The sequence below is a fragment of the Symphalangus syndactylus genome, chromosome 23 (genome assembly GCF_028878055.3).
Source record: "Symphalangus syndactylus isolate Jambi chromosome 23, NHGRI_mSymSyn1-v2.1_pri, whole genome shotgun sequence".
Lineage (NCBI taxonomy): Eukaryota > Metazoa > Chordata > Mammalia > Primates > Hylobatidae > Symphalangus > Symphalangus syndactylus.
Window position 1 is genome coordinate 42,984,036 of NC_072445.2, and position 23,119 is coordinate 43,007,154.

The 23,119-nt window shown below is 40.4% G+C and overlaps 1 protein-coding gene across 11 annotated transcripts; it reads right to left on the minus strand.

Annotated features, from left to right (window-relative positions):
- Window positions 1–3,858: 3,858 nt before the first annotated feature.
- On the minus strand, window positions 3,859–21,656 carry LOC129473468 (zinc finger protein with KRAB and SCAN domains 8-like). Of its 11 annotated transcripts, XM_063632771.1 has the most exons (8): window positions 21,522–21,656; window positions 20,575–20,765; window positions 18,432–19,777; window positions 15,762–16,834; window positions 13,686–13,919; window positions 6,190–6,338; window positions 5,632–5,753; window positions 3,859–5,532 (listed from the first exon to the last, which is right to left on the minus strand). In XM_063632771.1, exon 4 carries the CDS (start codon window positions 16,774–16,776, stop codon window positions 15,967–15,969), a length of 810 nt encoding a protein of 269 aa, XP_063488841.1. In that variant the 5' UTR covers window positions 16,777–16,834; window positions 18,432–19,777; window positions 20,575–20,765; window positions 21,522–21,656; the 3' UTR covers window positions 3,859–5,532; window positions 5,632–5,753; window positions 6,190–6,338; window positions 13,686–13,919; window positions 15,762–15,966. The 11 variants fall into 11 exon arrangements, with proteins under 11 accessions (XP_063488841.1, XP_063488843.1, XP_063488840.1 ...); XM_063632773.1 differs by lacking the exons at window positions 6,190–6,338; window positions 18,432–19,777 and having other exon boundaries at window positions 13,812–13,919; XM_063632770.1 differs by lacking the exons at window positions 6,190–6,338; window positions 18,432–19,777.
- Window positions 21,657–23,119: the final 1,463 nt, after the last annotated feature.

Here is a 23,119-nt window from a genome sequence, read left to right on the forward strand (position 1 = left end):
GTCATTTTTTCTTCTCATATGCCTAGCTTTTAAAATTTTTTGCAAAATTGTTTGAGAAATAATTTGAGAGCTATGATAATATTCCCTCATAGAGAAGATTTCCAGAAAGCTATAGCATTATGGAATCACTTAAATCCAACTGCAAAAGAATATTCAAAGCTGAGCTACAGTCCTGGGAAGGCCTGTCTGGTTCACCCTTACTCATAGAGTGCAATCCTTTGGGGTCACACATCATCAGTGAGGAAGTTAATCAGTCCTGTCCTTCCCCAAACCCCAACTTGGAAGTTCCCAGAATCCAACTTTGGTGGCTTTTTCTTTTGTGAACTTATCAAACATTTGACTCACTTTCTCAGGTGCCCCTCCTAGAATCAGAAGATACCTATAAAAACAATGGCCCCAAAGACAGGGCTCATCTCCGTCTATTTCATGCTCTTCTAATCTAGCAATCTTTGACTCTCTAATTAGTTCTCTAATGCCATTAAGTAGATTTTTTTTAAAGCATTCTTCCCAGCTTTTCCACTTCTCCTCTGTAGAAGAGTTGGTTCATAGTACCTTGTCTGCTATTATCAGAATCAGAATTCTGGTCATGTTTTTGCAGGGTAGATATAATTAAAAAAGTGATTTCAGCTCCAATTCCTATGAATTATTTTGATATTCTAACTTAAGGAAACATTTACATTTAACTCATTTGATTAAAAGTTCTTTAAAAAAGAATACACTATAAGCAATTCTTCCTGAGAAACTATAGATTTAGAGGCTAGAACTAACATTCCATAACTTTCTGAGGGACCTGGAGTAATTGAAAAAATTCTCTAATTTTAGACCAGATAATTTCAGGATGTCCTTCAGCTTTTTAAGCCTAAATCCTTTAAAAAATCCAAGTGAGGGTCAGGTGCGGTTGCTCATGCCTGTAATCCCAGCCTGCAATTGCCTGTAATCACCTTGGGAGGCCAAGGTGGGAGGGCAGTTTGAGCTCAGGAGTCCGAGACCAGTCGGGGCAACATGGCGAAACCCCGTCTCTACAAAAAATACAAAAATTAGCCAGGCATGATGGTGTGCACCTGTTGTCCTATTCGGAAGGCTGAGGCTGGAGGATGGCTTGAGTTGGGAGGTCAAGGCTGCAGTGAGCTGAGATCGCACCACTGCACTACAGCCTAGGTGAGAGAGACCTTGTCTTAAAAAAAATAAAAAATAAAAATCCAGTCGAGAAAATACCGCTTTCTTAAACTCTTGGTTTTTAGCAGTGTCTGGGGTGAAGAGAAAAGGGGATTGCCTATAATTAAAACTTTCACCGGGACTGACAGGTGTGGCTGGGGAATGCTTCTGGACTGAGGGGCAGAAGCTGTCTCAAGAATGCCCCTTCCTTTTTCTTAAATGCCAAACTTTGTGTGAGGTACTAACAGATATCCCAGACTTAACATGTTCAATAAAATAAAAAACAAAAACAAAAATTCCCTGCTCCAACTGCATTCTCCCATCACTGTTAAAGTAACCTCATTCTTTCATTCTTTCAGTTGCTCAGTGCCAAAACATTAAGAGCCTAAATAAAAATAAAATGAGTCAAAATAAAACGATTTTGAGACAGGGTCTTGCTCTGTCACCCAGGCTGGAGTACAGTCACCAGATCACGGCTTGCTGCAGCCTTGACCTCCCTGGGCTCAGGTGATCCTCCCCTCTCAGCCTTGTGAGGAGCTGGGACTATATTGCATGCCACCACACTTGATTTTTTGTTGTTGTTGTTGTTCTTTGTAGAGACGGCATTTCACCATGTTGCCCAGGCTGGTCTTGAACTCCGGAGCTCAAGCTATCTGCCTGCCTCAGCCTTCGAAGGTGCTGGGATTACAGGCATGAGCTACCATGGTAGGCCTTAAGAGACATTCTTGCCTCTTCTCATTCTCTGTAGCTCTACATCTAATCCATTAGCAAAATCTTCCTGGCACTGCCTTCAATGCGTATCTAGAATCTGATGACATCTCACCACCTCTGCTACCTTTATCTAAGCCATTCTCATTTCCTGTCTGGATTAGCTTTAATTCATTAATGCAAATAAAAACTAAAGAAAGTCTAAATAGCTCCTAACTGTTCTCCAGCTCTCACCCTGGCCCCATATAGTCTATTGTAAGTTTTGACTTTTTAAAAACTGACATGTCATATCTTTCCTTAAAATCCGGTAATAACTCTCAATTTCACTTGGGATAAAACTCAAAAGTCCATAAACTGGCTTACAAGTCTATTTCTTTTCTTTTTTCTTTCTTTCTTTTTTTTTTCAGGCAGAGTCTCACTCTGTCACCCAGGCTGGAGTGCAATGACATTATCTCGTCTCACTGCAACCTCCACCTCCTGGTTCAAGTGATTCTCTTGCCTCAGCCTCCTGAGTAGCTGAGACTACAGACATGCACCACCATGCCTGGCTTATTTTTGTATTTTTAGTAGAGACAGGGTTTTGCCACGTTGGCCAGGCTGATCTCGAACTCCCAACCTCTAGTGATCTGCTCGTCTCGGCCTCCCAAAGTGCTGGGATTACAGGCGTGAGCCTCCCAAAGTGCTGGGAGGCGTGAGCCACCACACCCAGCCTACTTACAACTCTGTTTCTACAGGCCCTCTCCCCTGTCTCTCTGACCTCATTTCCTACTACTGTCTCACTGGCCTTGCTGTTTCTCCAACGTCAGCACCTTTGCAATGGCTGTACTCCCTTTTTGAGATGATGTTCTTAGGTAAAAAGGAAAAATATTTTATTTTCCCTTCGCTCATAGCATAGTCTGATATGTGCCTTCTTAGGTTACATTGTAGTTTAAGTAGTATAATCAGTTTGCATCACCAGACCCTGAAAAGTCAGGCATTATTTCTGAGGTTGAGGTTTTCTCATTCTTATGTTGGAGATTCACCTCACTCCAGACTGCCAGCAGATAAGAATGTGCCTGGCTGGTTTAGTTGTCAGTTGCTTTCAGAAATTCATGCAGAAAAGGGGCTATCATGATCAGGCTAAGATGCCAGACAGGTCTCTTAGTTCACAAAGAACAGAAACCATTACTTGCTAGTGATATTGACACTGTGCATACTTGTGACCCAGCAATTGACTCCTGGGTATGTTCTCCAGAAAAACACTCTCAAAAGTGTTCATAGCAAGACTGTTTATATAAAGAGTTGTTTAAAATGACCTTCATTAGAGGAATGAATCAATGACTAAGCATCGTACAGCAGTTAAAGGGGTGAACTAGACTTTCATATATTAATATGAATAAAACTCAAAAAGCAGAATGGCATCAAATGAGACATATTAACACGAGATCAGTTTTGTAAATCAAGTATTTAAGGATGGGAGAAACAGGATTGGGATGAAAGTAAAGGAGAAAATGTGTGTAAGAATGAAAGCAAGGCCTCACACAGACCAGTGACTCTGATGTGCCATGAAGTGAGTTCATTATCAGTACACATTGAGTACCCGAAGTTATTCATTGATCAGGTCTGGGAAGAGGGTAGAATCCTATGGCAAACTTAATTAGAGGCCCCTCTGTAGGCTGGATTGAGACCAACCCATAAACAGAACCCTTGGAGTAGTAATTCAACAAGCATGTTTTGAGGGCCTTTTCTGTATCAGTCATTATTCTGTATATTAGAGACACAAAGATGAACAAGGCAATAAGGTCTGTTGTTCATCATACTGCAGGTTCACACAGTCTATGCACATTTCTACATCTTTTTTTTTTTTTAACAAAGGGATAGGAAATTTTGGGAAATGATTTGCCAAAACATACATATTTATTTGCAGCATTTCTGAGACTAACATCATAAAAAATAAAAGGGAGTAAGTCTGGAAGAAGTGATACACTTATTGGGCCCCAGGAATAAATGTCAAAATCATTCTTAGAAAAATTTTAATGAGCATTATGAATTCCAAACAAACAACAATATAGTCAATAATGTTTGGATTATCCAGGTTATAGTTATGTGATTAGTTATAAAGACTTACCTCTACTCTCTACCTCTACTACAGAAAATAAAAAGTTAATCATATCAAAGACAGTTAAATATCCATAGAGATTGGTCACAGAAGATTAATTCCTCAACTCTGCCGATGAAGTGACATGCTAATCTTTTTCTAATAACACTTGTCTTTAATTCCATAAAATAATGTCAGTTAAAGTGATTATATGCATTTGGTCTAATTTTTTTTTTTTTTATTGTCACCACTTCTATTTAATGGTTTTTTCCTTAATCATGACAGATGACGCTGAAAAATTCCTCTACTATCTCTCTACCACATATTTGATTATTGAGGTTCATTTTTGTTGTGTATCCTTTGTTGCTTAGTAAAGGATGAGTTCATCAAAATGTTTTCTTACATTTGTCCAAGTCATAAAGCTTCTATCTAGTGTGGACTCTGATGCTGGATAAGATCTGAACTTTGAAGGTTTTTCCACGTAATTTACAAAGAGCTTTTCCCCATGCGGGAATCTTGATGCCCTTTAAGCAATGAGGTAACACTGTTAGCTTCCCTATGGTCATATGCATACAGTTTTGTTCCAGTGTGGATTTTGATGTATAAGATTGAGCTTTTTTACATTTTTACATTTATAAATTTTCTCTCCAGCATGGGTATTCTGGTGATTGATAAGTGCTAGCTTCCAAATAAAGGCCTTCCCTCACACACTATGTTCATCATGGTGCTGCTCTCCAGTGTGGATTCTCTGGTGGGTGACCAGAGCTGAACCACAATGAACCTTTTACTATCTTCTTCAGACCAATAGGGTTTTTCTCCAGTGCAGATTCTCTGATGTTTAAGAAGGCTGTCACAGCACTTTAAGGCTTTGCTGTACCCATGAATATAGATAACGCTCTTGTCCAAAATGAATTTACTTATGTTCAATAATACTGAGTTCGCACAGAAGGCTTTCCACACTGAAGATATCCACAAGAGCTCTCTGATGTCTGACAAGATCCAGGGTCTGAAGATTTTGCCACATTCTTTACTCTCATGCAAGTCCTCTCCAGGATGGCTTCTCTGTTGTTTCATGGGACTTGGGTTTACACTGAAGGTCTTTCCATGTTGAGGATACACACAGGGCTTTCCTCCAGTTTGGACATGCTGGTGTTTAAATCAGGGCTGCTGGTGTGTTAAGGCTTTTTTAAATAGGGAGCGATATTTTCATAAAAACGACTTGTCCACTAACTTTACATTGAGAGCCTGCTTGTTTTATTACAGTTGCTGAAGTTGAAAATCATGTGGAAACTGAAAGGAGGGTTTCCCACTCTCAGACCATTGGCAGGACTGAATTTCAGAGCAAATTCTCCCAGATGTCTCAGGTTCCTTTATCAGTGATACTCTCCTTAGCTTTAGGCAATGTCTGTTGCGCTTCTTCAAAGGGGATCTCCCTTCACTTGGGAAAACTATTCAGAAGCCCATGAACTTGTTCAGTGTTGGGTCCCTGATAAATGTTTCTATTTAGTCCCCTGGACATCACTCTGTGTTGGACTTCTTCTGGAAAAGTCTTGCTTTGAAACAGCCTCCTGTTTAAGGCCAGGAGTCATCATCTGAAAGAACAAGTTGATTATGCAATTAGCACCTTTTTCCTGGAGACAGAAAGGAGAATTCTAATGTAACATATACGAGTAGCCTACAGGAGAACCTACCTAAAACACACTCTTTATATATGAAGGCTCTAAGTGAGGATATATGTTTGCTTTTTTGTTGATTTCTGCTCTTTTCTTTAGTACTTTCTTCCTTCAGCTTTCTTTGGGTTTATTTTCCTGTTCTGAAACAGTAGGTCTCAATAAATTGTAGACAGTAGTAGTAGTAGTAGTATCATTAAAGTAAAACAGGAGAAGTAAAATAGAAGGAAGAGGATTGGGGAGATTCAATACTGATACAAGATCTGCTATGAAGATAATAACATAGAAAGCAGAAGATGAAAGAGGTCATCATATCAACATCAACAAAGTATTTTACTATGTACTTGGAGAAAATATAAGAAATTCAAAGCTGAAGGGGTATCAGAGAATATCCGGTCTGTTTACCTTATTTTTAAGGATATAGAAATTGAGGCCCAGGTATGGGGCATGAGCCTAGGTAATATGGTTACTCAGAGGTAAAGACAGGATGAGACCAAGGGCTCCTGAATCTCACTTTTAGAGTTTTTACTAGCACACCTCATGACTCTTTAAAGCCCAACATGGTACACAGACACAAACCTTCAGATTAAAAATCTCATAATACAGCACTGTGGTTAAGAGAAAAGATTGTGAAGTCAGACTTCTGGTTTCAATTCCTGGCTCTACCATTTCCTAACTGCATGATCTTGGACAAGTTATTCAATGTCTTTGTTCTTCAACTTCTTCAGCTGTAAAATAGGAATATAGAGGTATCTGTCTCATAGCATTGTTGTTCATTGAGAAAAATATATATATATAGGCATTCAGGAAAAGCCCTGGTATAGAAAGCATACCATAAATATTGGCTATCAGGGTAGATACGCTATCTTGATAATAGATTATGTATTGTTATTACACACTGACTTCTTTGTAAGGATTATTTTCCCCACCCCACAGATACTAGGCTTGGTAATTTGACTTGTTTTAGCTAATGAAGTGTAAGTGACATGCTCCTCCAGAGTAGCTAATTTAAATCCATCACATAGTCCTACAACTGTTTTTTCTACTGCTGTAAGAGCAGCACATTCAAGGTAGGACTGCTCCTCCAGCCTGGGTCCTAGAATAGAAAGAATGTATTGCACAGCTGCAATTGACCCATTAACTGATGTGCAATAAGAATAAACCTTTGTTATTGAAAGCCACTGAGATTTGTGAGGTTGTTGGTTACATGACAAAAAACTAATTGATCCTAATTAGCCAAAGATGACTTGTACAATCTCAAGCCACACTCAGGGCTGCAAAGAATCCATAAAGAATAATAATAATAATCCCTGCAGTCAAAAAACTCACAATCAAAGGAGCAGGACAAGAGAGACAGATACAAAGTAAAACAGGGCCGGGTGCAGTGGCTCACGCCTGTAATCCTAGCACTTTGGCAGGCCATGGAAGGTGGATTAGCTGAGCTCAGGAGTTTGAGATCAGCCCGGGCAACATGGTGAAACCTCATCTCTACTAAAAGTATGAAAATGAGCTGGGCATGGTGGCGCATGCCTATAGTCCCAGCTACTTAGGAGGCTAAGGCATGAGAATTGCTTGAAACTGGGAACAGGAAGTTGCCTTGAGTTGACATTGTGCCACTGCATCCCAGGCTAAGCAACAGAGTGACAAACTGGCTCAAAATAAAAAAACAAACAAAGCAAAAGAGAAGATGAATGTTCTAAGAAAGAAACAATGTGCTATGGGAGGTGAAAGAAAGGGAAGATTGGAAGTAGTTACATAAATGGAAATATGTTTGTTTAGAAATCAGACATCAATAGAGCTCAACCTAAAATGTTTTAATGAATTGTGCAACTTGTTGTAAACATCTTCCAGGCTGAAGCTTTCCTACTTTTTGATAAAGAAGTTTGGAATCCCAACTAAGCACCCAAACTGTGACATAGAAGATCCAGAGTTTTTTCCTGAAGAACAAATTGTCTTTACTCAGAAATTCCTCTACTACTCATGCTCATGCTGAAGTGGGTTGGCTTTATAGCTGTGCAAGAATAAATTTTAGCTATCTATTCACACATCCATACCCTAAATCATCACAAAAAGAATCTGAGGTAGCTATAAAGAGTATGTGATCACAGATACTTGTCACAGAATTCAATCATGAATCTTAAGCCAATACTTGCTTAATGTATGTGAAATCTGAGAGACACTACTTGATAATCATTTAACTTTCCATCCATTTAGATTCTTGAAGTCGAACCCTTTTGATTATCAAAAGCAAGATTATATAAAGCAAATCCCTGAACATACTCTCTTAGCATCATGTAGAAATGCTTCACTGTTAGAAATTTCATGGGAGAATGAACTAAAACTATATTCAATAGCATGGATTCATCTCACAATGTCAAAAGAAACAAGCTAGCCACAAGAGTTACATGGTATACACAAAGTTCAAAAACAGGCATAACTCATCATGGTGTTACAAGGAATCATGGGGATAAAGGCTTCTGGAAGGCTGAGAATATTATTTCTTGACCTGGGTGTGGGCTACACAAGTGTGTTCACTTAGTTTAAGTGATAAAATTGTATGCTTATGATTTGATATTGTAGGTGTGTTGTAATTTAATAGAACACAAGATTTTGTGGGATTGTTTTAAGGTTCACTATGACCCATTTTTTTTTTTTTTTTTTTTTTTTTTTTTGAGACAGAGTCTCGCTCTGTCGCCCGGGCTGGAGTGCAGTGGCGCAATCTCGGCTCACTGCAAGCTCCGCCTCCCGGGTTCACGCCATTCTCCTGCCTCAGCCTCCGAGTAGCTGGGACTACAGGCGCCCGCCACCGCGCCCGGCTAATTTTTTGTATTTTTTTTTTTAGTAGAGACGGGGTTTCACCGTGGTCTCGATCTCCTGACCTTGTGATCCGCCCGCCTCGGCCTCCCAAAGTGCTGGGATTACAAGCGTGAGCCACCGCGCCCGGCCAACCCATTTTTTCTCTTTTTAAAACTATAGTTGAAGACAATTATGTATTATTTAATATATTTTACATAGATTCAAGCAATGTGTTCATTTGAATTTAGTTCCAGGAAAAAGTTCACCTCTGCAAAGATAGTTGCTTTCTTTTGTTAGGCAAATAAAAAACAATATAAAACAACATATTTTCCCTTTTGCTAATTGCCAGAAAACTTCAACTTCAGTGCTCAAGTGTATTAATTATTTCTGAGAAAAATTTATCATCTGCAGTAGGTTGAGTGGTGGCCCCCAAAAAGTTATGTCTATGTCCTAACCCCTGGAATCTGTGAATGTGACCTTATTTGAAAAAAGGGTCTTGGCAGGTAATTACTAAGTTTATGACCTCAAGATGAGATCAGCCTGTAATATCCAGGTGGGCCCTAAATCCTGTGAGAAGGATCCCTGTAAGAGATAGGAAAGGAGAAGACAGAGGAGACAAAAGCTGGTGTGAATACAAAGGCTGAGATTTGAGTGATGTGGCTACAAGCCTAGGATTCCTAGAATCTGGAAGAGGCCAGGAAGTACCCTAGAGCTTTCAGATGGAGTGCAGCCCTGCCAACAACTGAATTTGGACTTTTGGCCTCCAGAGCAGTGTGAAAATAAATTTCTGTTGTTTCATGTCACCAAGTTTGTGGTAATCTATTATGGCAACCCTATGAAACTAATACCATCTGAAGAATTCAAACAAGGGGACACTCTGCCTTCTTGTTTTAGCTATCATCAACAAGTTTCCTTTAGGGGCATCACTAGTGCCCCTTTTTGTGTGCTTTTTGGGGGTAATTTTTCTGTTTAAAATGGTACCCAAATATAGTGGTGAAGTGCTGTCTAGTGTTCCTAAGTGCAAGAAGACTGTCATGTGCCTTACAGAGAAAATAGGTGTGTTAGATAAGCTTCATTCATGCATGAGTGATAGTGCTGTTGGCTATAAATACAATGTTAATGATTCAATTTGGTACATCCAGAAAAAGGAAGAGAAAATTTGGTCATCTATACATGAGGTCACTAGGGTAAGTGCTAAAAAGCAACATCTACAGTGTGGGATGAAGCTAAGAAAAAGCCGGGCGTGGTGGTGCATGCCTGTAATCCCAGCTACTCGGGAAGCTGAGGCAGGAGAATCGCTTGAACCAGGGAGGCAGAGGTTGCAGTGAGCCAATATTGCGCCACTGCACTCTAGCCTGGACAACAAGAGTGAAACTCCATCTCAAAAAAAAAAAAAAAAAAAAAAAATTGAGAGTTCATGAGATGACACCTAATTAAAGAAAAAAACCCAAGAACATATGAAACCCTTCTAAGTTAGTGCTGGCTGGCTCCCACATTGATAGTGTGGAAAATGTTAAAGTTTCAGGCAAGACAGGTTCTAAAGATTAGAAGGCTATGGAATATTTTTAAAACATCTGTGTAGTATTATACAGAAAAGGGTTATGTGGAAGAGCTGCTTTCCTTATTTATTTTTATTTTTTACTTTTAGAGATAGGGTCTTGTTATGTTGCCTAGGGTGGTCTGAAACTTCTGGGCTCGTGATCCTCCTGCCCTGTCCTCCCAATGTACTGGGATTACAGGTGTGAGCCACCTGCTCAGCCAAGGAAGAGCTGCTTTCAAACCCTGATGGGACTGGCTTGTTTTACAAGGATGCTGGCGAACGAATGTTTACAATGCAAATGACATATGGATTGATGAAAATATTATGACTACAGGCTCACAGGAATTTAACCCCCCATTAACTCTAGGAACAACAGTTCAGTACTCACTAATTCAGTGTTTGTAGCAACATTATAGGACCCAACTAACTATAAGTAATGCGAACTGACTGTATATAGTTGTTCCTCGGTATCTGTTGGGGACTGGTTCCAGGACACCTCAGCATGCACAGGTCCCTTATATTAAACAGCATGGTACTTGCATATAACTACACACATCCTCCTACACACTTTTAAATCATCTCAAGGTTACTGATCATACCTAATTTAATGAAAATGCTATGTAAATAGTTGTTATACTGTATTTTAAAAATGTTCCATTATTTTAGAAATCAGCTATCAATGGAGCTCAATCTAAAATGTTTTAATGAACTGTGCAACCATCAAGTAAGACTTGTTCTAAAGTCTTGTTTTTATGCAAGTTAAACAGAGTCAAGAAAATGTGAAACCCTTCTCAGCTAGTGCTGGTTGGCTCGCACATAGGTAGTGTGAAAAATGTTAAATTTTCAGGCAAGGCAGGTTCTGAAGATCAGGATCAAGATAACTGTTTTATTTATTTATTTATTTATTTATTTTTATTTTATTATTTTTTTGAATACTGACAATACACAGTTGGTTGAATCCATGGATGTGGAACCTGTGGATGGAAAGAGCCAATTCCTGAGGGTAACAAATGGGAAAATGATTTCGTTTGAGTCTACGAGGTTGGCAGCTTTCTATTTCTCTTCTGCTGAGTGTAGTCAAAGAAGTGAATGGTTAGCACGGGCTTGGAATATCCAAGTCCCAAAAATGTTGGAGGTATGAGAGAAGGGTAATCTCAAGATGAGTCACTGGAGAAAGGAACCTACAGTTAAGGTCACAGCAGACCTTCCAGACAAAGATGCCAGCTATTACCACTTCTTTTCAGCATGGTAGTAGAAGTCATACTAATGTAATAAGGGTGAAAAAAAGTATAAGGATTTGAAAGGAAGAAATACAACTGTCATTATTAGCGAATGGTATATGTAAAGACCAAAAATATCTATATGTTATTAGAATGCTGGCTACAAAGTCAATATATAAAAATCAATGCTAAGTCTCTGTAAACAGAAAGTAAATTTTAAAAAAATGACACTACTAACAATTACACGGAAGAAATGTCAGATGTCTATAAATAAATCTAATAAAGATGATCAAGACCAACACAGAATACCATAAAATATTATTGGGAAAAATTAGGACCCTAAAGAAATGGAATGCTATACTATGTTCATGAATTAGAAAATTCATGCAAGAATGTTGATTCTCCCCATTAATCTATGGATTCAATACACTCTGAATCAAAATCCCAGTAATTTTTTAGAAGGGAGTAGGTCAAATTTGACAGCTGATCCTAAAATTTATATGTAAATGCAAAGAACCAGGAACAGCCAAGACACTTATGAAGCAGGAGAAGAAGGTGGTGTTAAGAACTGATGCAGAAAGAACTGAGCTGCCAGGTGTTGCGGTGGTCAGTTAAAACATGCCAAAATGATAAGGTGTCAGTCAAGCCTTCGATCAGCAGTAGCATTAGCATGAGGCTCAGCAGGAAAAAGTGCTGGCTCCTGCAGTGTTACATTCTTACCCATGGAACAGAGTCAAGCAAGCATCAAAACAACCAGCAAAGATATGGGGATCATCTCGCTACCATGAGAAACCTAAATAAAAGGCTCCAGCCATTTTATGGGCCTAAGGGCTGGGAGAAGAAAGAGGGAAAAGGGCTAGGAGTGGAGAAGCACTAAATATTGAAAGTGAAGACAAGTGGCATCAAGGTTCCTGATCCCAGTAAAAAGGTCTCAGAATTGTTTAGAGGAGGCCATCAATAAAGAGACCTCCAAATAGAGGTGCTTGGACTAGGAATGCAGATACGCCTAAGAGCATGGCTGGGCCAGGGGTCTGAGTCCTTGACTGCAACTTTCTTCAGAGACTGCAATGCATTGGCTGTGCCCCAAGTCTGGCATGGGGAGGGTAGCTTTCCTTTATGAGGTGTACGGCCTTTGTAACTGCCTATGGTTGGGCCTGAAAAATGACACATAGAAATTTGGCATGGAGTCTGACTCTTCAAGTAGGATGATTTGCTCCACTGGATACCAGAACAATGTAAAGCTATGATAATTAGGAAAATCTGGTATTGGTGAAGGGAGAGCCAAATAAAGCAATGGAACATAACAGAGAAACTAGAAACAGATCCATGCATTTTTGGAAAATTAATTAATGACAAATTGGCACTGTAGAACAGTGGGAAATGACAGGCATTCCCATAAGTGATGAAGGATGAAAAGAATATCCATATGGGAAAAGAATGAAATTAGACTTTACCTCACTCAGGCAGAAAAATAAGTTTCAAATGGATTACAGATATAAATGATAAAGCAAATTTGAAAACTTTTTAAAATGGTAGAGATTATCTTCATGATCTTAAGGGAGAGAAAGAATTATTCAAAAGACACAAGACACACATGAAAGAAAAATATTGATAAATAGGACTATATTAAAATTAAAAACGTATATTCATCAAAAGACACCATTAAGAGAATAAAAGGCAAGCTATAAAGATGGAGATAATATTTGCATCCTCTATGAAAAGAGCTCATATCCAGAATATGTAAATAATTCCTATAAACATGTAAAAAAATTGAACAGGAACTTTCCAAAAGAATACCAAGCAATAATAAGTAAGCAAGCAAGCTAACCTACTCTTAGTCGAAGAGATGTCACCTCATCTTTCAAGGTTACTAGCTGCATGACAATAAAAAGTGGCCTGAGTAAGAGCTGTCATGCCCTTGCAATGTTGGCATACCCACCAAGACATGTAGGAATGCAAGGCCCAAGGAGGATGGTCTCTCCCAAAAATGGTACACCGAGTTATGACATAAAATGGGTTTCTTACTGCACAAAATGTTTGAAGAAACACTGGCCTAAAGAATATGTTTCATACTTCTTAGCAGAACAAAGAATGTCATGGTCTGGTCATAATATACTACTTTCATATGCACATTCTATGATTCTTGAAATATAATCAAGGTCCGTGAAAACTTCCTTCTTTACCCCCAGATGCACTGTGCTTTTTCACATGCTATTCTCACTGTACCCTCCCTCATTCTTCTTTATCATGTGGCTCAAGAACTCATTCTTTTCCTCCAAGCTTTGGTCCTCCTCCAAAGCCTTTTCAATTGTTTTCGTGAGTCATTGTTAAACCTTCTTCAGTGCAAAGTACCCTACAAATCCAGAGGCTTTATCACAGTATTTGTTGTTTTCTATCTACTCTCTTCTCCCTGTCACCAAATAGCCTTCGAGCCCCGAGATTAGGGTGCTTTTTTCACTTGTTTTTGTATTCCTAGCATCTGGCACAAGACCCAACCTAAAACAAATAATCACTAATACCTTACTTTGAGCTCAAAAGGAATAATCACAGTACACATATCCTGATCGCTTAATGGTTAAATTCTTCAACAAAATACATTTGTTTTCAGAAATAGCTCCTCCTTCAGTCTTCAGAATACCACTCACTGCTTAGTATTTATAGTTGTGCTGGTTTGGAACGGGATATGGCATTACTTTCAGTGCTGATCCCAAAAGGGTGTCCTCCACCCAGATGACTGTCTGTAAACCTCCATTCTAGAAACAAACCAAGATAGCTGGAGTTAGAAAGGTAAACACTAAAAACATTGAAGGTAACAGCACAGAAATGGGGTAACAGGTCAAATCAAGGAAAACCTAGTCTCCTTCACTTGCCAAAGACAGGAAGAAGCAGGGCAAAAGAATTCACAGATGAACTCAGCAAAGCAAAGAGAACTTCCTGAAGCCCTTCACTTCTGCTCTAAGTACAGTATGTATTTTACCTTCTCTAATGTGCCCCATTCCCTGAGTGAGGTCCATTTCCTCAACGTGAGTTCCAGAACCATGATCTTCTTTGCCTTCAATCCCCATATCCAGGCCTTGGGCAGGGCTGTAGGCACTACTCCAATACCAGAGGCTTCATCATGTGCTTTTCCATATGCATCTCTGATCTTAGTGCCTACTGGCCACAAGTTGGCTCAGAGCTTCATGAGGTCCAGTGTGTTTTACAGCTGACTTGCCTGAAGTGCTGATTAGGATAATTCATGGAAACTGTGCATCCCTTTGCAACACAGAGCCTCTTTCTAAGAAGTGAACACCATTTCACCTTCCCAGAGAGTGTTCTCTATAATCTATTCCAAATGTGAACCACCAAAGCTATCTGTAATTTCTATCGATTTGGCATATTCATTTTGAACCTCACATGAATTAAATTTCAGGAATAAAAAATTTCAGGACTATTACTCAAGAGGGAGAAATCGCTGTTAAAATAGAAAAATAGCCTAACCTGGTGGCTCATGCCTGTAATTCCAGCACTTAGGTAGGATAAGGTGGGAGGATCGCTTGAGCAGGGGAAGTGGAGACCAGCCAGGGTAACATAGTAAGACCTTGTTTCTACAAAAAATAAGAAATTAGCAGGCATGGTGGTGCACACCTGTAGAACCAGCTATTTGGGAGGCTGAGATGGGAGGATCACTTGAGCCCAGGAAGCTGAGGTGGCAGTGAGGTGGGATCACACTACTGCACTCCAGCCTGGGTTAGATAGAGCAAGACCCTGTTTCAAAAGGAAAAAAAAAGAAAAAGAAAAAGAAAAATAGTAACAAAGTAATTTTAAAGTCCAGATCTCTCTCCTGAGTTTCACAGGTGCAAATACAGGCTTTGGGGATTAGTGTTAGGAAGTTAGATTATGGTCTAGTGGACAGCTCTAGTGGGATTCCCATAGACACAGCAAAAACATTTTCAAAATCAAACTCAGCTCTCAAATCTGAGCACTCTTGGTTGACATTAGGTATCAAGCTTCACATAGTCATCCTAAAATCAACACTGACCTCGAAAATTCCCCAAGTGTCCCATTATTATATCTCTGAGCCTTTGCATATATGACACCACACACAGCAGTGACCTATGATCAGCTATGAGCAAGGGTCAGAAGTCAGAAACACTTAAATCTCCATGGGAAGTTTTTGTCTTTGTTTTGTTTGCATTGGTTGAGGAACCGCAGTCAAACTCAAAGCCTTATTGAGTCAGTAAGTCAAAAGGTTTAAGGCTTTTTGACTATGCAAGGATCACCCTGAAAAATTATCTATTGGGATTCCTACCTAAAGATATGCTCTACCTTCTGCCAAGAAGTCGCACACACATCTAATCATCCTAAGAGCACAGCGGTACATCAAAGGCAAAGAAAGATAAATGGGTTGGTATTTTCCAGATTCAACTAAGGATATGTCCTTCCTCTCTCATCAATTGCTTCCAATTTCAAAATCTAATGTTTTATCTATAACACCAACAGTAAGAAAACAACAACAAAATTCTTGCTCATAAGAGGAAAATGTTTGAATTGCTAGTTTGCTCTAAGCCAACACAAACTACATTATATACTCTATGGTTTTTAAATGGCTTTACCTTATGAGTTGCAAAATTGCATTCTCAGAAGTAGATGTGACTTTAGAGCCTTAGAAACAATGCTGATGGAGTTACTTTTCAGTGATTTCTCACTTCAGTATTTCAAGGGTGAAGTGTCAATTAAGGCATTAACTTTAACCATACTCTTCTTTCGATGGTATCTTCTGATGTAACAAAAGCCCTTTGGAATATATTTGCCCATAAATCACTGATGACACTTTCCTTTGGCATGTATTTTCTGGTGTTTAGTAAGGTTAGAACTCCCACGGAAAGCTTTCCCACACTCTTCACACTCATATGGTTTCTCTCCAGTATGGATTCTCTGGTGATGAATAAGTGTTGAGATCTGGCTGAATGCTTTTCCACACTCTCCACACTCATAGGGCTTTTCTCCAGAGTGAATCCTCTGGTGATTAATAAGTGCTGAGTTCACATAGAAAGCCTTCCCACATTCCTTACACTCATATGGCTTTTCTCCTGTATGGATTCTCTGATGCTTGATGAGGGCTGAGCTCACACTGAAAGCTTTTCCACACTCATCACACTCATAAGGTTTCTCACCAGTATGGATTCTCTGATGTTTGATAAGGTCTGAGCTCACACTAAATGCTTTGCCACACTCATTACATTCATAGGGTTTCTCTCCATTGTGGATTCTCTGATGTATAATCAGGTGTGCCCTTACACTGAAGGCTTTCTTACACTCATTACAAATATAAGGCTTCTCACCAGTGTGGATTCTTTCATGCACAGTGAGGGTTGAGCGCACGCTAAAGGCTTTTCCACAGTGATCACACTCATAGGGTTTCTCTCCAGTATGGATTCTCTGATGTCGAACAAGGCCTGAGCTCTGGGCAAACTTCTTTCCACATTCATTGCATTTATATCGTCTTTCTTCCATGCGCCTACCCTCATGCCTTTCTAATTGGTCCTCATACTGAGAGACTTTTTCATACTCAGGAGTTTGTAAAGTATCCCCATTATATATGCTAGGGACCTTCTGGTGTGGGTCCATCCTTAGAAAAACCTTCCCTTCAGAGTTGACACCTTGTTCACACCTCTGGCCTTGATTCCTAAAATAATAAACAGACCTTTGAAATGTGCTTTATTCCCTGTTGCTAAAGCAATATAATATGATACAGACTAGAGCTCTCAAACACATTCGTAATCCCAGGACAAACCAATCATATGGCACTCACATAAAATGTTTTCACTCAGCCTGTATCATGTCTCAATAAGATCAAATAACTGTTGGAATGAATATCTGACTCAAACGGCTATTTAAATATATCTTCATGGCACACGCCTATCATCCCAGCTACTTGGGAGGCAAAGGCAGAAGGATCACTTGACTCTGGGAGATTGAGGCTGCAGTGAGCTATGATCATGCCACTGCACTCCAACCTGGGCAACAGAGCAAGACCCTGTCTCAAAAAATATAAATGAATAAATAAAATATCCTCTATAAAGGCATCTAAAACATACACATACAATCTGGAATATAGATGAATATAAAAATAATATATAGTTCCTACTTTTAAAGGCGAACATATTTAATTAAATTGGAAAACAAGACAGAAATGCAAGAGATTTGCAGATAGAGCAGATGAAGGAGTATGGGAATAGAAATGGCAACAGAAACAAATTCAACTGATAAGAAGTTTGGAAAAATGACAATAATACCATTAACAGGTATGTTTTACCGCCCACAGAACTCCATACTATTTGAGATGGAAGAGAGACATAGGGACCAAAAAAGCTCTGTTCATTGCTGTGCCATTACTATTTCTGCAGCTGTTGTTGCTACGATAAACAGTATCTCAGCAACAGGGATGCTTTGTCTCTGCTGGAACTGTGACAGAATAAACCCTTCACCTCTCCAAAGAAAAGGGATGGCTGCTACTTTCTTGGGAACAAACCCAGTTTTGTGTCCAAACTTGATAAAATTTTTGCTCCCAACTCAAATTACACTAATTACCCCTCTCTGCCGTTTTCCACCTTACAAATTGTTTTATGTCTCGACAGTTATAAGTTAACAGTATGCACCCTTGATATGATGAGAATGGTACTTCACCTTTGTGGTCTTCCTCCCCAGAACATATAACCTCAGTATAATAATGACAAAAACAGTTAAATCCCAATTGAACGATATTCTACAAAACGAACAAACAAGAATATCAACAACAAAAACCAACACAAAGCAGAACTGAGGATCCAGGACCAAGAGAAAATAAGGTCTCCATTCCTGCACCCCACTCTCGGAAATTTAGCCCTGTCAGAAAAGCAAGTCGGAGTCACTTCTGTAATTAGGAGTCTTAAGAGCCTCAGAGACAGCCAAGGACAGGACTCAAGACATCAGCCTGTCCCAGCCATCCTCTCTCCCAGGGTTTCTGAGGGTCTACTCTGCCAGTGCGAAAGGGCCAGGCAGGAGATGGGGTAGTGAAGGGAAAGAAAAATAAGAGAGAGGATGATGGAGAGGGACAAAAAGGGAGGAAAGAGAAAAGAGGAGGAGTGTGAGAAAGTGGGTGGAAGAGGGGAGGGGTGGGGAAGGATGGAGGGAAAAGGCAGGCCTGAGGCAACCTGGCACAGTACATAGTTTCTCCCATCCTCCAAGGGTGTCCACCCCAGGGCACACGCAAAATTCTAGAAGAAAGTCAAGAGGGAACTCACCTGAAAAACTGAGATTAGACTATCTGACCAAGTGACTGAGGACAGCTGTCGGCCTAGAAAGCTTGACTTTGACTTCCACGGATCCCGCGTCTGGGCATCTGGTCATCTACTCTAGGATCCTAGAGGCTTCCCTCTCAGTGTTTGTGAGCTGACCAGAATGGACCGTGTGAAGAAAGGATTGCTCACTCCCAAGAAGGCATTTTATGCTTTTTATCTCATTTAATCCTACAGGGCAGACATTAAAGTCCTCCTCGCATATATATAAAAACCGAGAAGCAAATAAATTTTCTGAGGTCAGGCACCTGTTAAAACAGCCAAGATGAAATTTCAATCTAGGGCCTGCTTCCCAGATTAAGCCACTTTACGGCTCCTCAGGAGTTAGTCCTCAGCCAGTAATCTCCAAATTAATTTGTAAATTCAACACTATTCCCATGAAAATATCAACTTTTTAGAAGATTTTAATGTTCACCTAGAAGACTAAACATGCAGGGCTACCTGGGGAAACTGAGAAAGAAGGGCACTTGTCCTAAAGAACTTATATATTATAAAGCCTTAATACTTAAAGTGTGTAGTGCTCATGATAATGGTACAGAACAGAAGGCCCAGAAATAGACACATAAATTTAGCATATGATAAAAGTAGCAAATAAGTTAAAAAAAAAAAAAAAAGAAGTGAACTCTTCAAATGCATGGTGAGAACTGGATAACCATCTGGAAAGATGGTAAATTAGATTTCTACCTTACTCTATAAACTAGGATATATTCCAAATAAACCAGTTTTACATGTTATAAATGAAACCATAAAAGTACCAGGGGAAAACATGAGGTGAGTCCTTTATAACCTCAGAATAGAAAGGCCCTCCTTCTGGCCGGGCGTGGTCGCTCACGGCTGTAATCCCAGAACTTTGGGAGGCGAAGGTGGGTGGATCATGGGGTCAGGAGTTCAAGACCAGCCTGACCAACATGGTGAAACCCCGTCTCTACTAAAAATACAAAAATTAGCCAGGTGTGGTGGTGAGTGCCTGTAATCCCAGCTACGCAGGAGGCTGAGGCAGGAGAATCGCTTGAACCCTGGAGGCAGAGGTTGCATTGAGCAGAGATCGCACCACTGCACTCCAGCCTGGGTGACAGAGCGAGACTCCATCTCAAAAAAGAAAAGTCCTCCTCCTTATGAGTCGATATCCAGAGATCATTAATGAAAAGATTGGTAAACTTGACCCACATAGAATAAAAACTCCTGTGAGGTAAAACAAACAAACAAAAGCACTTTAAGCAAAGTCAAAGACAAAAAAATGGAAATATATTTACAATTTCTATTTCTGAAAACTGGCAGCCAAGATGAAGCTCCTGAACGATAAAAAAAAAAGTGTAAATGGCAGGTCAGAGCTGGATTCTCTCCTGCTCCAGCCTCACTCTGAACTTAATCAGACTCTGCTAGCATTCACAACTCACTTATCCTGATCCTGTTATATAGCAGTTGTTGTTTAGTCACCTCAGGTCCCTTACTTCCAGAATCCCCAGAAGACCACAAAACGTCAAAGTTTAGCACAACTCTCCTGTAGAGGGAAGATTCTGTCATTAACACTTCAGTGGCATATTCCTGGCTGGCACTAGAGAATAACTATCTTATTCTCCCTCTGCTTCCAGAGCTGGCATTTCTTGCCTACTTCCTGACTGTATCCAACAGCTGGGGCCAGAAAAAAATTAAACACATGAATTTATCAAAGAATCGCTGTGGAAATGAATAAATCAGCAGAACAGGCTAATCCCAGGGAGGTAAGGAAAGTAAGAAATAATTACAACAAATACCTGGATAGCACTTCCTATGTAGCAGGTACTGTTCATGTAATCCTCATAACAACTCTAGACAAGTGCTTTTATTATCCCCACTGACAGATGACATATAGGCACAGAAAGATAAAATGACTTGGCCAAAATCACAGGTAGTCTGGCTTCTGACTTACGTGCTTAAAAAGTAGGGGGAAAAAAAGGGAAGAATCCCTAAGAGATCAAAAGTTTTAAGATGATAGTATCTCTCCCCACCTGCTGTCTGGATTCACTCAATTCCTTGAAATCATCCAGCTTAGCCACTTTCCCAGGGAAAATCCTCCCTCCCCTGGCCAGTGCTGCTCCCTCTCCCAGACCTGGTGTTCCTCAGATAGGATGATCAGGAACTGGCCTCAGCCACTGTCAACTGGGCTGCTGGAGGCAGCTTACAGAATGCTGGCCTGTGGAGTTTTCTCATTAACAGAATCCTTGGAACCAGCGAAACCAACTCCTCTAAAGATGCAGTCATGCAGCTTTTCCTGTAATTGAAGAGTCTTCAGGAACACTTCTGTAAAAGAAACATTATTTTACTCAAAGAAAAAGCAAAGATTGCCATAGGTGTTACACTACTAAGGGTTATAGGGGGAAACAAGCGCAATGTTAAATAAGGAGCTAATTTGCAAATGGCTATCAGATCACATGCTGGGGCAGCAGGTCTGCAGTGGTAATCTTCCCCATTGCCTTTAGGCACTGCTTGGGATAGTGGAAGGGCTCATAAGAGAACAGCATTAAGGTTGCTGTAAGGTGGTCCTGGCGTGGATGGAAGTGACTGCTAAAGGGAAGGGTAGCCATTTATTGCCAAGCTGAAGTAGAGAGAGAATAAATTCTGCATTCAAAATGAAATGTCACGGGCACAATTAAGTGGTGGAATGAGCCTCTCCTGAATTTAGAGCACCGAACATTTATTTCCAATTATTTGCATTTCCCCTTTTTGTTTGAAAAAGCTGAAGATCTGGTGGGCAGTGATACCAATTGGTACCAGAGGCACACTTGTAGTTAGTACTCAGTGAAGCTCTGAAGACGGCAGTAAAAACCAGGGTTGTAACTGAAAGGGAAGTAGTCCCAACTCTGGGCTCCTGCTGCACTAAATCTCGAGGAAAAACCCTTTCCTGGAAGACTGCATTTGGGTACAATCCCCACCGTCCCAGGAGGGGTTGCCTCTCCTGGGGTTCCTGCACACATTCCACCCAGGCAGGCGCGGAGAGACGAGGTCTGAGGGGTTGCAGCTGTGCAACACCCACCCAAGCGACACCCAAGTGCATACCAGCGTTTCTCTGCCTGTGAGCAGCAACGAGCTCCGAGGCCTCGCCGCGGGGCGGAAGTCCCTCTCAGCACTTCCGGGGCGTGTCCCGGAAACTTCTGGGCGGGGCCTGGCTGCGCCCGAGGTTGCCAAACGGGTTGAAACCTCCACCTGTCTCGGCCGCGGTGCAGGCAGGGTCTAGCCCGGGAGCGATTTGCTCCGGACCGTCGGCAATGCTCAGACTTCTACCTCACCTCTCCCGAAGGCTGATTTTGCTTCCTGAGCTTTATCCAGGGCAGGACCACCCGTGTATGTTGGAATTTAAAGATAATGCAGCTGGTGACATTTCTCGTGTGGGCCCTACAGGATCCCTTAAAGCGACACACTGGGCCACAGAACTCTGGTCTTAATTATTAGTGATCTGAAAGCCAAAACACTATATCCTGTGTGCTTTCTCAAAGATTAGACAAGAACCAAAAGCAATATTTTCAAAACATGACTGCGATACTGCAAAATTCCTCCGGCTATTCAATTATTTATGAAAGAATTTAACTCAAAACACTGTAGTCAGTAAATATACTGGTTTGGATATAAAGATGATAAAAGGAGTAATTCCTAAAATGAAACATTACAGGTGGAAGCACAAAGTTTGAATCCATCTTACGGCAGAGCATGAATTAAGAATATACAAGGGTCACACCTGAGGGCATAACTAGGGGAGAAAAGAAATGGGCAAAACCCCAGGAAACCTAACCAAGTGGCCTCTTTGAGCCTCCATTTACAGAATAATGGATTGGAACACTAAACCTAGCATTCTAAACTATGAATATTTAAATATGACAGAGCAAGCAGTTATTTCTTTGGTGTATTACACATTTAAACTGATTTTCTAACTTGGGTTGAACTTTTGAGACTTCTGTCGCCCAGTGGCACACTCATAGCTCACTGCAAGGGCTCAAGAGATCCTCCCACCATATTCTTTTGAGTAGCTGGGACTACAGATGCATCCCACTACACCCGATTAATTTTTTAATTTTTTAACTTTTTTTTGTAGAGACAGTCTTGCTGTTGCTCAGGCTGCTCTTGAACTCCTGGCCTTAAGCAATCCTTCTGCCTTGGCCTACGAAAGTGCTGGGATTACAAGCATGAGCCACTGCACCCAGGGGTTGAACCTTTCTAAACCTGCTGAATTAAGTACCCCTGAACTGCAAAAGGAAGCTAGTGCTTCTAAAGGCCTGCTTTTTAACGATTTAATTTAGGAAATCACATTTCCTCCGACATATTTGCCTTCCTAAATAGGATTAACACAGTATGTTAAAAACTATGTTAAAAACAAATAAAACTGGAATGGTTTTACTTGGCAAACTCTGACAATATTCTGGCTTGTGGTTTCCTTGGCATGCTGGTAATTCCTGCCTAGAGGCTGTCCAAGGGACTGAGGGTCATATGTTGTCCTCAAGGCCAAATCTTTGATGTTACAGCCCCTCTGCTAAAGAGACAGCCCCCAGTATCTTACCTTTGATGCTATAATGAACCAAGATATGGAAGACTAAAACTAGACGTGTACTTCTGTAACACTTGTATGCTGCAACATTTGGCATAGGGATGATGGCAGATCTGAT

Coding starts and splice junctions, on each gene's coding strand:
- LOC129473468 (XM_063632778.1), bottom strand. CDS start 16,776: ATGGACCCACACCAGAAGGTCCCTAGCATATATAATGGGGATACTTTA.